This window comes from Colius striatus, chromosome 1, assembly GCF_028858725.1.
Source record: "Colius striatus isolate bColStr4 chromosome 1, bColStr4.1.hap1, whole genome shotgun sequence".
Taxonomy (NCBI): Eukaryota; Metazoa; Chordata; class Aves; order Coliiformes; family Coliidae; genus Colius; species Colius striatus.
In genome coordinates this window covers 80,631,639-80,644,579 of record NC_084759.1, presented here as the reverse complement: position 1 = coordinate 80,644,579, position 12,941 = coordinate 80,631,639, and the positions used below count along the sequence as shown (strand labels likewise).

Sequence of the window (12,941 nt, the reverse complement as noted above, 5' to 3'; positions counted from 1 at the left end):
GAAGACAGCAGAGAGAGTATCACCTAACACAGCCAAGTGAGGCTTGGAGGTCAGTCCTGCTGTCCAGATTTAACCACTGAAACATTCAAACTTAGCCTTAGTTAATAGAATTTTTGTAAACAGAATATTAGCACGTCTAAGCCCATGCCAAAGTGACATGCGTATCTGGGCTTAGAAGTAAAAGGACTGCATCCCACCACTCTGTGAACAGCCCTAAAAGCAGACACAGAGTTGCTGTAACAGCCTTTTACTTTGAAATTTTACATTTTATTACAACTCTCAGCAATTTGACCCCTATCTTTTATATGACCAACAATTTCTATTTACATTTGGGCTTTTTGTTAATCTCCTTGTTCCATTTTATTCATGTATCACGTATCCAGACAGTAGTGGTAAATTACTCAGACTGGTGCACATTTGTCAGCCTGCTAGCTTTTCTCTGACCACAGCACTAAAAGTCCTGAATACAAAATCTGTCTCCACAAGATCTTTTTGTTCCTAATACTTAAACTCCAGTATAATCTTCACCAGCAGTTTAAGGTTTTTATTTCCAAAGAAGATAGTGCTAGGGTGAAAAACAAGAGATACAGGAGAGTGGCTGTGAAAGACATATTGAATCACTGCCCACACAGATGGCTGAGTCAAACTGTGCACCAAAAAAATATCCAGTGTTCCCTGAGAAATCCCAACTCACGACCATTAAAATCTGTGACACAAGGACAGACACAAAATGCGGTAATTGTTGTATCATGGGAAGTTACTATATTTTCATAAGTTCTTAATTGAAACATAAAATGATGCATTATCTTAGCTGTATCTTTAATGAAGACTCAATTAAAACCCTAAGAAGAACAATCCCTTCCTCACTCCTAATCTCTAAACTCATATTTTTAGTTTTATACAGAGTTTGTTCATATTTGCTAGGATTCAAAACATTCTTCTTGATGATGCACAAGATATATAGTATGAGGAGTCTTTGCTTCAGATAACATGGCCCAAGCACACTACAGAGTAGGTAGAAACAGGAAGCCCACAAGCACAATTAAGAAATTTTTCTTGCTTAGTACAGATTTCCAGGGTGTTTGGTTTGTAAAAATGACACAAGTGTGGTGAAGGTGAATGGAAACAACGTATCAAACCAAGAGGAACCATAGAAACTTAGAATCATAGAATGGTAGGGGTTGGAAGGGACCTTAAGAGATCATCTAGTCCAATGCCCCTGCAGAAGCAGGTTCACCTAGATCAGGTTGCATAGGAACACGTCCAGGCGGGTCTTGAAGACCTCCAAGGAAGGAGATTCCACATCCTCCCCGGGCAGCCTGTGCCAGGGCTCCCTCACCCTCACAGTAGTTTTTTCCTATGTTGATATGGAACTTTATGTTCCAGCTTCATCCCATTACCCTTTGTCCTGTTGCTAGCTACTATAGAAAAAAGGGATGTCCCAACCTCCTGACACTCACCCTTTAGATGTTTATAAACATTAATAAGATCACCTCTCAGTCTCCTCTTCTCCAGACTAAACAGCCCCAGTTCCCTCTGCCTTTCCTCATATGAAAGATGTTCCAGTCCCCTGATCATCTTGGTGGCCCTGAGCTGAACCCTCTCCAGCACTTCCTTGTCCCTCTTGAGCTGAGGAGCCCAAAACTGGACACAGGACTCCAGATGTGTCCTCATTAGGACAGAGTAGAGGGAACATGGAAGATAGCACCAGCAGATGCAAGTGATGCAAACAAGCTGTGTGCTGGTAGAACAAGGACACAAAACAGGAAGAGACAGAGCTCATGTAAATGTTACTTCAGGTCAGATTCCCTTGAGATCCTTCCTCTTCCAAGTAACACTGAAAGAGTATTACAGTTCATCCAAGTTAAGACTATAGTAATGACCTCTACCTGTTAAATCTAGCTGTCCCGTGAAAGAAAAACATATGATGTGTAATGGAAGTTGAAGGAGGAAAATCAGGTACATAAAGTACTTGTAAAAGATGCTTTTGCTCCCAAGGCTGCCTTCACTTTGCAGCAGCCTCTGCCTCATTAGGAGACAAACTCAACACTCAATATTGTGGCAACTTCTGCTGAAAATAAAACCTTCAGTCTATCTGTCAGATGGTTTGCTAAGTTCTGAGAGAGAAAGTATTGGGTAAATCTGAGTACCCTTCACTAACAACTCATCAGAATTTCAGTAGCACAACCAACAGGTAGGAGCAAATTAGTAGAAAAGGAAAAGGAACGAGATACGAATACAGTACAAGAGCTGGTTGTGTCTTAACCAGAGAGAAAGCTAGTCATAAGCATTGCTAAATGCTCTAAACTTGGAGCTCAGAAGAATTTTCTGAGATCGTTATAATCTCATTGCTTTTCAGTTCATATTTGTCTCTGGACATAAAACTGTCAAGTTTTCACTGATGTAACTGAAGACAGAATGGTAATATCCTAACATGGTAACATCCTAACATGGTAATATCCTAACACAATTTTGTTAAAAGATGAAAATTCTCTGGGTGCTCATGGTGCTTTTAGGTCAAGAAAGCCATGGATGGATGATATATATTTAATTCAGAAACCTCAGAGAAGCAGTGAAAATTGACACACCCACACACAAAGCAACACTTTTACAAAAGTGTTGTTTGGGTGGACTGTAAATGTGTGCTACAAAAACAAAACCTTACTTGGGATTAACAGAAATAGATATGTCTAATTTCAATTTCAATTTCAATTAAATGTGCAGATACTACTGGAAATACTACTGCACAGGAAAAAAAATACTTACATGAAGTTAGAGATAGCTTTCTGCCAGAAAATTGCAATGCATTCGTGTTGTGGATCCACAGTACTGAACTCACAACAACCTTACTTTAATTATACATTTTTAAAAATTCCTCCCAAGGTTGGAGTGCGTCAGCCCTATAAAAGGCAGAAGAATTTCCAGGAACCCAACACATCAGAGAAGAAGGAGCATTCAGAGAGTTGGCATACATTACTAATCCAAAGAATACAACTTTCAAGAATTAATTACAGGAATAAAGATTGAAAAGAACACCAATAATCTAACTAGAAGTCTGGAACACACCTGAATGACCTGAATATTATTCCCTTATTTCTGAGAAGTACCACTGGAGACATTCTAAAGCCATGTGGCTTTGAATATCACATAAGTAGCCTGTTGCTAGAGCCTAACGTGGTTTTCCACTGGCTTGAGAGCTATGTTACTTGTCAAAGTGAAAATGCATCATACTTTTACAAAAGACTCTTACAGGTTAAGAAAGCACCAATCTCATCAGTAAAATGGCTTGAAAGAATTTTATGATTAGGAATAGACTATAAAATAACACATTATTAAGCTCAAATACTTTCTAAGGTCTTCTGGAAGAGAGGATAGATTTTGTGGGCTGAGAAAGTCACAGGGAGGTAAAATTAGTATAAAATATTTAAGGACATAATCTATCAGTGTGATGACAACATCTTTACAGGACATTATTGGAGAGCTATTTCATGCTTGCCAAAATCATCAGCCAACCTCTTTTGAAAATAGCTAGAATTCTCTAAGTTTTCCAGTTCATAAATGAAACTAAACCAAACTTTTAAAGCCTAGCAATAAAGCTACCCTAATTTTCAGTAAAACTCAATCTCTGACGTACATCTGGAAGTAGGACTGCTTCAGGCAGAGACCTGGAACAAAGAGCGTCCTTGAATTGGCCCTGCACAGTGACACTGCAAGAGCCACTGTGAAAGTAACTCAGCAAGTCACAAGTCTTGCACTTCTTTTGATAATTATGCCTGGTCTAATGAGGTACTTAAAGGTTGCAAATGTCCTACAGAAAAAGAGCTTGTGAGCAGCAAGTGACCTACAAGTTGTATGGAGTGATCACCACGTCCTACACATAAAAACCACATAATTGCATCTCTGTGCAAGTTGGACCTGCTGCTAGCTGCTTTTTCTAGATGTGACCTGAAGAACACTTCATAGGGGCAACCTAGCATGGATCTTACAATGGGGTGGATAACCCTAATAGCCACTTTATTCCTCCTAATGGCTTGCCCTCCCTTCTCTCACACCCCAGAGATGAAATTGGTGTTAGAACCCAACCAAAAACCTAAGACTTGGGGCCCAGATTTAATAGCAATAGCTATGCAGATCAAAATGAAATTCATGTTCCTGACTTTATTTTAAAAATCTTTTTATCTCCCTCTAGTGGCTCCAATAGCTTCTTAGAAGGAATATAATACGCAGAATTCTATAGATATCCAGATGTTCCCACTACCTGAGAAAAATGCAGCCATTGGTTTTCCTTCGTCCTAATTTGGGGACTCTGCAAGGAGGGAAAGTCAAACCTAACCATAATATCCATACACTCATAAATCAGAAGAATCTGAACATGTTACAGAAAACATTTGCCAAAACCAGATGTTTAAGCTACACAGATCTTCAAAAAGATTTTTGCAGAAATTTGAATGAAATTAAAATACTACCTCCAGGAAGCTTTATTTGGACACTAAAAACAGCACTGCTAAAAGTGGGTTACCACCATGGCTGTGCTCATTTTTAACTTCATGAACTCCTAGGTCAGCTATCATTTCAAATAAATGCAAAAGTCATTTTGCATGACAACAGGATTAGAATTGATATGTATGTTTTTTAGAAATGATTTTGAGATCTTCCCCCATCAGTACTAAAACCTGCTAACACAATTATCTCTGACAAATACAGATCAGGCTAGAGGTAGAGTTAAAATTATATATTCCCAATTTTTCAAGTCTTAATACCAAACTCTTTCCATGGCATTATGTTCCTTCTCTAGGAATCTAAAGTTAAATGAAATTTGGGATCTCAAGTTCAGGTACTCTGGTTTTGAAATGTGAGGAAAGGCTAGAACTGGAGAAGAAAAGAAGAAATGGTGGTGTCTGCAATCTATTGAACAAGAATTTGCAGTTCAGCTTAAAAAATGGAAAAGATTAATACCTCACCTAAACCTTTTCCATGGAAATAATTTTTGGGACAGAAGCTGTTTTCCTCAGCAAAATTAAAAACAACAAAACAAAGAGCAGTAAATTCAAATAATTGTGTTGGATTTTAAGATTTACACAAAGTTTATACTCTGAACAAAACTTCAACTGCTGGATATAAAATATCATATACTCATATCAAGATAAGTGCTTCATTTTCACTGATAAAAATGCACTGTGACATGTTTTATAAAGAAATATAGGTAGACTAATTTTAATGACTTCAGGAGTTTTCAATGATTTTCTTCCATAACTGCATATTACTCTTGGTATCATCAGGACAATGTCACTACAGATACAGATACCACATGCTTCCTAGGTAACAGATGTAAAAGTTCCCATCACAAATGAAAGTCTCGGAGGTATTTCACCGCCACTTAAAAACCCTAAAATGCAATATGCATGTTTACACGTGCCCAGAGGAAGCATACACCTTTACAATAAAAAATATGATCACAGTTTTGTGAATTTGATGCTATCAGAGCAATGAATCTGACCTATGCAGATCAGAGGGTTGATCTATATTAATAATAAAATACATATGTAACCTAATAATGTCATCCTGTTGCTATATTGCAGTTCCAGATATGTGCAAGGTTGCAGAGTATTTTCTCTACAATACTTCTAAACACAATCTGAATTGCATGCTGACTTAACATTAAAAAATTGCTACAAACATTCTATCAGAATCCCTAAATTAATTCTGCTTCCATTCCAATGTCTACACTACATTTCTAATGAAGCTGGGGTTTGATTGTGGGCGTGATCTGGTGACCTGTAACACGTTTGGAGATCTTACCTGTCCAACCAAGCCAGCAGACTTTTAGCTGCTCCAATCAGATCCACTACCGATGTCAGGAAATCATTTGGTAATTTGCGGCTGGTCCTTCCATCATAGTGACCACTCCTCCTTCGCCCAGTGATGAAGTTCTGCAGATTTTTGGCAGATGCATTCAGTTTGTGAGAAAGAGTTTTCAGGTTTTCTGTTTCCAAACCATAGTTCTGCATTGAAAAAAAAAAAAAAAAAAAAGAAATTTAGCTTTGCAGTTGAACATAAAGTACCAAGAACAGCAAAACTGTTCTGCTTCGAAACTTAACCATTCCTAATAATTAAGGTAGAAATACACCCACTCATTAGTTTTCAAATGTATGGCATGTTCTGTTTCTGAAGTGCATAAAAATAGAACAAAAGAAGAGCAAAATTATGAGTGATCTTTCAGCTGGTTTTAAGTGCACTGAGAAAAACATGTCAAAATGAAGAAAAAACCTAGTCTGAAAGACTGATTTTCAAAGTAGTGCATCACACTCAGTAGATCAGCTGTTTCCCTCAGTAGATCTGATGGTTAGGGATTAGACTCTCATGTCCATACTGACACTGCTTCCTAAGATCACATTAGGCAAGAGGGCTTGCAGCTAGCAGTGTGGTCTCAATGTGACACCAAATTGCTTTCATTGGTTTTGGTGAAGGAAGCATGTTCATTACCTTATTTTTATCCTTGTTAGCACTAAAGGACCACCAGAATCACAGACCAGAGAACAAAATGCTGCTCTGCTCTATGTCTAAGTTGTCTCTTTTAAGGTCAAGTTATAAACATTGCTTTCATTTAAGAGTCCATCTCTGAAACTTAAATTATGCTCCTCAGTTGAGCAGCAGAGACAGAAATAATTATGCAGAAACATTAACAAATAGTACTTGAACATTCTTTAAATATACAAATGCTGCTGAGAATGTTCAGTACTCAAGTATGTTCAATTTTAGTATATGGTACCATCAGTGTTTTCTTATTTCAAGAATTGATTTGTTTTTCTCACAAATGTAATAGAGTTATTTAAAAAGATATATTTTTTTCATAGAATGGTAGGGTTGGAAGGGACCAAGGATTTTGCTTTTGTAAAAGAATAATCAGCTGCATATTGTATTAGATTTTATTTGAATAATTATATTACTCAAAAGAAAGACTGCTGAAGGTGCTCTTCACCTTCACCACGTCACAGCATTATAACAGAGGGTGTTCAAAACTTGTTCAGTTGACAATGGAAAGAACCGCTATCAAAAGCAGACCATTTTCACTATCAAAAGCAGACCATTTGGTCTGAAACAGGATACAGAAAGCCCCTCAGCTGCACATGGAAATATCTACTTCCAATCATCATTCTCTGTACTCATCAGATCTCCTCCCATTTTGGTCCTCATGCAAATCTCCTCAGGAGAAGAGAGAAGGGATATATTTGTAAATGCTAATTTAAGACCACTGAAGCCTGTTTACCTTTGTCTTTTTTTCTGTAAGGAGAGTGGTGGGGTGTGATTATTTACAGCAGTTGTCAAGCCCTAATCCAAACCATCTTCTGAATGAACTTAATCTCCTCTTTAATTACACAGAGACTGCAGGAACATGACACTGAATCTAGCCCCAGTGAGCCCCTCACACTCTCACAACATCTACTCCCAAGCAGATGGGAGATCATCATGGAGAGACTTCAGCACACAGTTTTGTCTTCCATATCCTAGCCCAGCCCCTCTTTGAGATTCTAATGTGAAAATACTTTGTGAGAGAGATGCAAAAAATGACAGCCATCCTTCTGCGGCACAGGATTCACTTCAGGATTCAGCTTAAGGAGGAAGTGACCATATGCTAAGGCTGAGCGTTAAAAACCACTACTGTAACTTCTGTAAACATCCATATTTTGGGCAAGGAAGACTGTGTAGTCATGTTTCTCAACCACACAGTTTCTGCACAGGCACTGTCCTCTGCCATCCCGTTCAGTTCCAAATTAGATACATCATGGGTTTGGGCAGTGACTTTTCAACCATGAAAATATTTGATTGCCATTAATAGAGAGGTTATAAGTAAAATTTACAAGAAGAAAACAATAAACTGGGATGGAAAAGTAAAACACACTTTATTATGCAGCTAAATGGCTCATAGTTAATAGTTTATTAAACCAGTCCAAATTAAAGAGATAAACATAAATTTTATTTTGCTGCAGTTTTCTGTGCTTCATCATCTTGACTATACCTCATCTGCTTCCAGAGACAGATGTTGGCTAACAGCCTGCACTGATGCACTGTGCCCACCACAGTAAGAACCCTGACAGGCAACATACAGGCCTTCCAGTCACATGCGAAAGTAGAACATCAGTAAAATGAAAATCTGCAATATTGAACACTGCAGACTGAGCAAAACCATTCTCAAAAATTTACTCTAAGGTATGAAAATAGGCTGGATTTATGCATATACCTCTGGAGAAAACCATCTCCTATGAAAGTTTAGTGGCCTTTTGTTAACATTTCAAGTGACTCACCACCTACAAATGCACTCTCTTCTCAAGAAAGAAAGACTTGGGCAGAGAAGAACCTCATGAACTTCAACAAGGGCAAGCGCAGGGTCCTTCACCTTGGGAGGAACAACTCCATGCACCAGTACAGGCTGGGGATTGACCAGCTAGAGAGCAGCTCTGCAGAGAGAGACCTGGGAGTTCTGGTTGATAACAAACTGAAAATGAGCCAGCAATGTGCTCTCATGGCCAAGAAGGTCAGTGGCATTCCAGGATGTATTAAGAAGAGTATGGCCAGCAGGTTGAGGGAGGCTCTCCTATCCCTGTACTCTGCCCTGGTGAGGCCTCATCTGGCTCCCCAGCTCAAGAGGGAAAAGGAACCTCCAGAGACTATAGCACAGGCCTACAAAGATGATCAGGGGACTAGAACATCTTTCTTATGAGGAAAGACTGTGAGACCTGGGGCTATTTAATCTGGAGTAAACTGAGGGGGGACCTCATTGACACTTTTAAGTACCTAGAGGGTGTATGTCAAGAGGATGGGATGAGTCTTTTTTCTGTAGTGTGACAGGACAAGGGGTAATGGACATAGCTGGAACACAAAAAGTTCCACTTATGGAAAAAAATCTTTATTGTGAGAGCAACAGCACTGGAACAAGCTGAACATGCTGCTCAGGGGTGTTGTGGAGTCTCCTTCTCTGGAGGTTTTCAAAACCTGCTTGGACGCATTCCTGCGTGACTTGATCAAGGTCACCTGTTTTAGCAGGGGGGTTGGACTACATTATCTTAAGAGTTCTCTTCCAACTCCTATCATTCTGTGAGTCTATGATTCTGTGATTTGTTTTCTGATGTCTTTTTCCACCATCAGATATATGGAAGAGACAATGTTAACAGATACAAAGTCTATTTTCACACATATTTATCAGGTATGTGTGTGTCCCTTCCAGAAAAAAGCTAAGGGATAAGTGTAATACTTAAACTACATACAAAACTTAATCTTACATGAGGAATGGCACTGATTTCAGTAAAGTCTCCACCTATAATATGAGACACTTAAAGCCAGAGATGGAAAATAGAGATAAATTTCAGGCAGCATGTATTTTTGGGCAGCTATGTTTATTGAAGCCTCCAAGTAGAAGGATTCTAAAACAGCAGCCAAGCTAACAAAATCCTCACTTTGTTCATCACTAATATTTCTGTCTCACATTGAAAAATGAACACAGAGTTGCATGTTCTAATACTGGAAAAAAGCTTACTCAAATAACAATTGCCAAGTTTATCATACTTTATATGCAATAATAGACTATGAACAACATGGTCTTCTTAGATATGCACTGCATTTATTTTCAAGCACTGTAAGAAGATAATTGCAAGCAAAGGCGACAATTCTTTGTTTTCCCTTACTCTGCATTTAGCTGTCACTAACACAAGTTACTCTTTCATTAGCTCAAATAAATTCACAGTCAGTGAGAGAACCACAAAGAAAATTCTGCATGTTTGTAGAGATTATAAGAAGCAAAGCAAGTCTACACATCTGCTTTCCCAAGGAGAAGCCACAGAGCAAGAGTCACTTCAGACACCCTGTCTCAACAGAAATGGCACTAATGGAGTCTCTTCTAGCAATCACAATACAAGAACTTGATGAAGCTAAGCCACACAGAGTAATAGCTTGTCAGCAGGTGTTTGAACTAAATGTGGTGGGAGCTATTAATAGACACTTTACCTGCTAATTACTTTTCTGTGGCTTCACATGACAGTATGAGTGATGAACTGTAGCTCTCTTCTTCACAGCTGACAAGCAGCAGCTCTAATCAACACTGCTTTTTTTTTTTTGGTAAGGAGAGTCAGCCTAATCCCTCTGTCAGCCTGTCCTTGCACCAGCAGAGTGGGAAGAGTGTTCAGTAACGAAACTTTAGAAGTAAAGTGACATTTTCTTGGATTAGCTTGATCAATGCTCACTAATTGTCCTTTCCCCCCACAAGTTAAAAAATTAATTATTTTTTTTTTAAATCAGTGCTCATTTCATCTCTTTCCTGTATTAAATTCATTTAACTTGCTGGCAGTGAAGAGCACTGCTAGCACAGATCAAAAAATAAAGTATTCCTATCTCATAGAGTGCTAACTCTCTGCTGGCTCAGACAGGGTTTCTAGGAACTGTTCAGACCTTTAGTTTAGTGCATATTTATCCTGATGGTTGCAACTGCAAAGACATCTCAGCCAACTAAAAAAAACAAGTTCAGATACCAAAAGAAGTCTGGATCTAAACACACCTCAATATGCAATACAGACATAGCCTCAGTCCCATTAACAAACCTAGAAGTCCTTTAGAACAGATGTCTTGATCACAACTTTTATGCAACCATGAATGCCTCTATATCTCCAAGCACAAAAGCTTCCAAGATAGGGAAATGAGCATATGGCCCCTCTGCCTACCTCCCTAAATATCTTTCTTCTTTTCAGCCTAGAAACCTTCTTGAAACCATGTGGAGCAAAAGGCATGTAGAGACCAGTGCTAACTTGCTGAAGAGACACAAGATGGGAGCTGAAGATCCTTGGTGCTTTGAGCCAAAAGGAAAAGAAACCACTTTCTCCAGGCAGGCAAAGCAGATGATAGCAGTGCTTACATCGATTAATTTCTGCTGCCCCTCTGGAGAAGGAAACCATGACTGTGTAAACTCCAGAAAATAAAAGTTTATTTTTGTTTGGCAAATCTTCGACCTCACACACACACAAACACTATTTTTTTAAAGAAGGAAAAAAGGCATTTTTTTTGAAAAGGCAAATATTGTAGTCTGCATAGCTGTACTGCATAATATTTTTGTGCAGTTTATAATACATTATACATAGAGTAATTTCTTAGTTACGCCTGATATACCTCAGTAATAAGGATAACAATCACAGAGATGAAATTGTAAGTTTTCTCTCTAATGCAATTTAAAAAAAAAAGTCTTTTTCCACTTATTCACAGAATGAATGCAGGAGTTTTAAGTAAGGATAACATACGACTGGCAAGAAATGGACTTAAGATGTCCTCAGGCATGTTCTGCTCCTCACTATTTTCAGTGCTTTCATCTTCCATATTTAATTCTTAAGCATCACTTCTGTACGTTTTATTTATCATTTCTAAACAAGGAACTTGGAAACAGTAAAGTTCATAGAGGCTTCGATTCTCAAGAAGCCCGGGAAGTTTTCAAATCAATTATCTAAATAGCGTCACACAGGGCAGCCAAAAATTCACCGAGAAAAATTCAAAGCTTTGTTTCCAAAGTTGTTTTAAAAAATGAACAAAATGCATCTGAACCTCATTCCCCAAAATATTTGGCTGAACACATCCCACAAAATATGAGGCAGATAGCTTAACAGCCCAAAGTTACGAGCAAGTGAGAACACAGCTTGTCATATGGAAGATGCCTTATGTAACTTCATACCTCATCAGATCTGCCTACAACATATATTTCTAACGGCTCGTCTTCCAGCGTCACGAAATGCCAACACTAAGGTTATCTCTCCTTCAAATAGCAGTGACATATGGGTAATTTAGAAGTGCACAACTCATGATCCTTACACATCTGTTTCATAAACACAGAGTAAGTAGATAATCAGAAAAAGCCAGATAGCTCAAACGACATTTGTAATTTACTGCAATTATTAAACATATACTGATTAAAGAGCAAATGGTTTCAAAGAGTATAAATATTTTCCTTACATGTTTACAGAGAGGAAAAAAAAAACCTCAGATGTATGTTACTTATAGCCCTGCAGAATCCTGGAAAGATTCATAATCATCATCATTCTCTTTCCTGAAAAATGCCCTTCTTTTTCTACAGCACAATCAAGCAACACATCAAAAAGCCAAGCCCTAGTCATGCTTTGTAGCACTAATAGAGCAATTAGATAAACTATTCTTACTCTTATTCAATCAGCAGACTCTGCAAGACCAAGTGCTCATTAGTCATTGGGATTTTCTACTTTCTCGTAATTTTGTCTCTAGCCAGCCAAATATTCTTATTGCTCCAGAATTCAAACTACCAGTTACATATTCAGTCACATACAAAGCCTTTTTTTAAAAAAAAAAAGTAAATTTTTATGAGCATATTTCTTCTTTAAAACTTTTTAATATTGTAACATCGCTTTTCAATCAGTCTGTTTTTAACTAGGGCATTAAATCTTTAATGGTCCCTTCCAACCTGATCTATGCATGTATTTCATACTTGCCCAAAAATTCAAAAAGCCCAAAGGAAAAAGCACCTAAGAAAAGTATCTGGGATCCACAATTGATTCTTGAGGCGGCAGTAAGACATAACAAGACATAAAGAATGTTTACTGCGGATCTGTGTAAGAGATCCCCTAACAACAGCAACAAACATCTTCAATATGATCCATATGAGCTATCAGAAACCCTTTAACTCCCTAGCTTTATTGATCTGTTGATGGATTTCAGGATTTCCTTCTCTCTTTCCCCACAGTTAAGTTAGCTCAGGCTGAGGCAGGAAGGGAGATGATACATAAGCATAACTTTACCTTGCAAAGGGCAATAGTGAAAAAGATAAGTACTTTTTCTGCTAAGCACAGAGAATTTAATGATAAATCACAACTCCAGCAGATACAAATCTCCATAACAAAATAAAGTCTTCCTCATTTAGCACTACAGTAATTAAGTCTAAT

General features: G+C 38.1%; 1 protein-coding gene across 4 annotated transcripts in view; it reads right to left on the bottom strand.

Annotated features, from left to right (window-relative positions):
* Positions 1 to 12,941, bottom strand: part of CNKSR2 (connector enhancer of kinase suppressor of Ras 2) — a 211,849-nt gene that overhangs the window by 155,683 nt on the left and 43,225 nt on the right. For all 4 annotated transcript variants that reach the window (XM_061988583.1, XM_061988584.1, XM_061988585.1 and 1 more), the window contains exon 3: positions 5,800 to 6,002. In XM_061988583.1, coding sequence (XP_061844567.1) covers positions 5,800 to 6,002 — 203 coding nt within the window. The remainder of the gene's footprint in view (positions 1 to 5,799; positions 6,003 to 12,941) is intronic.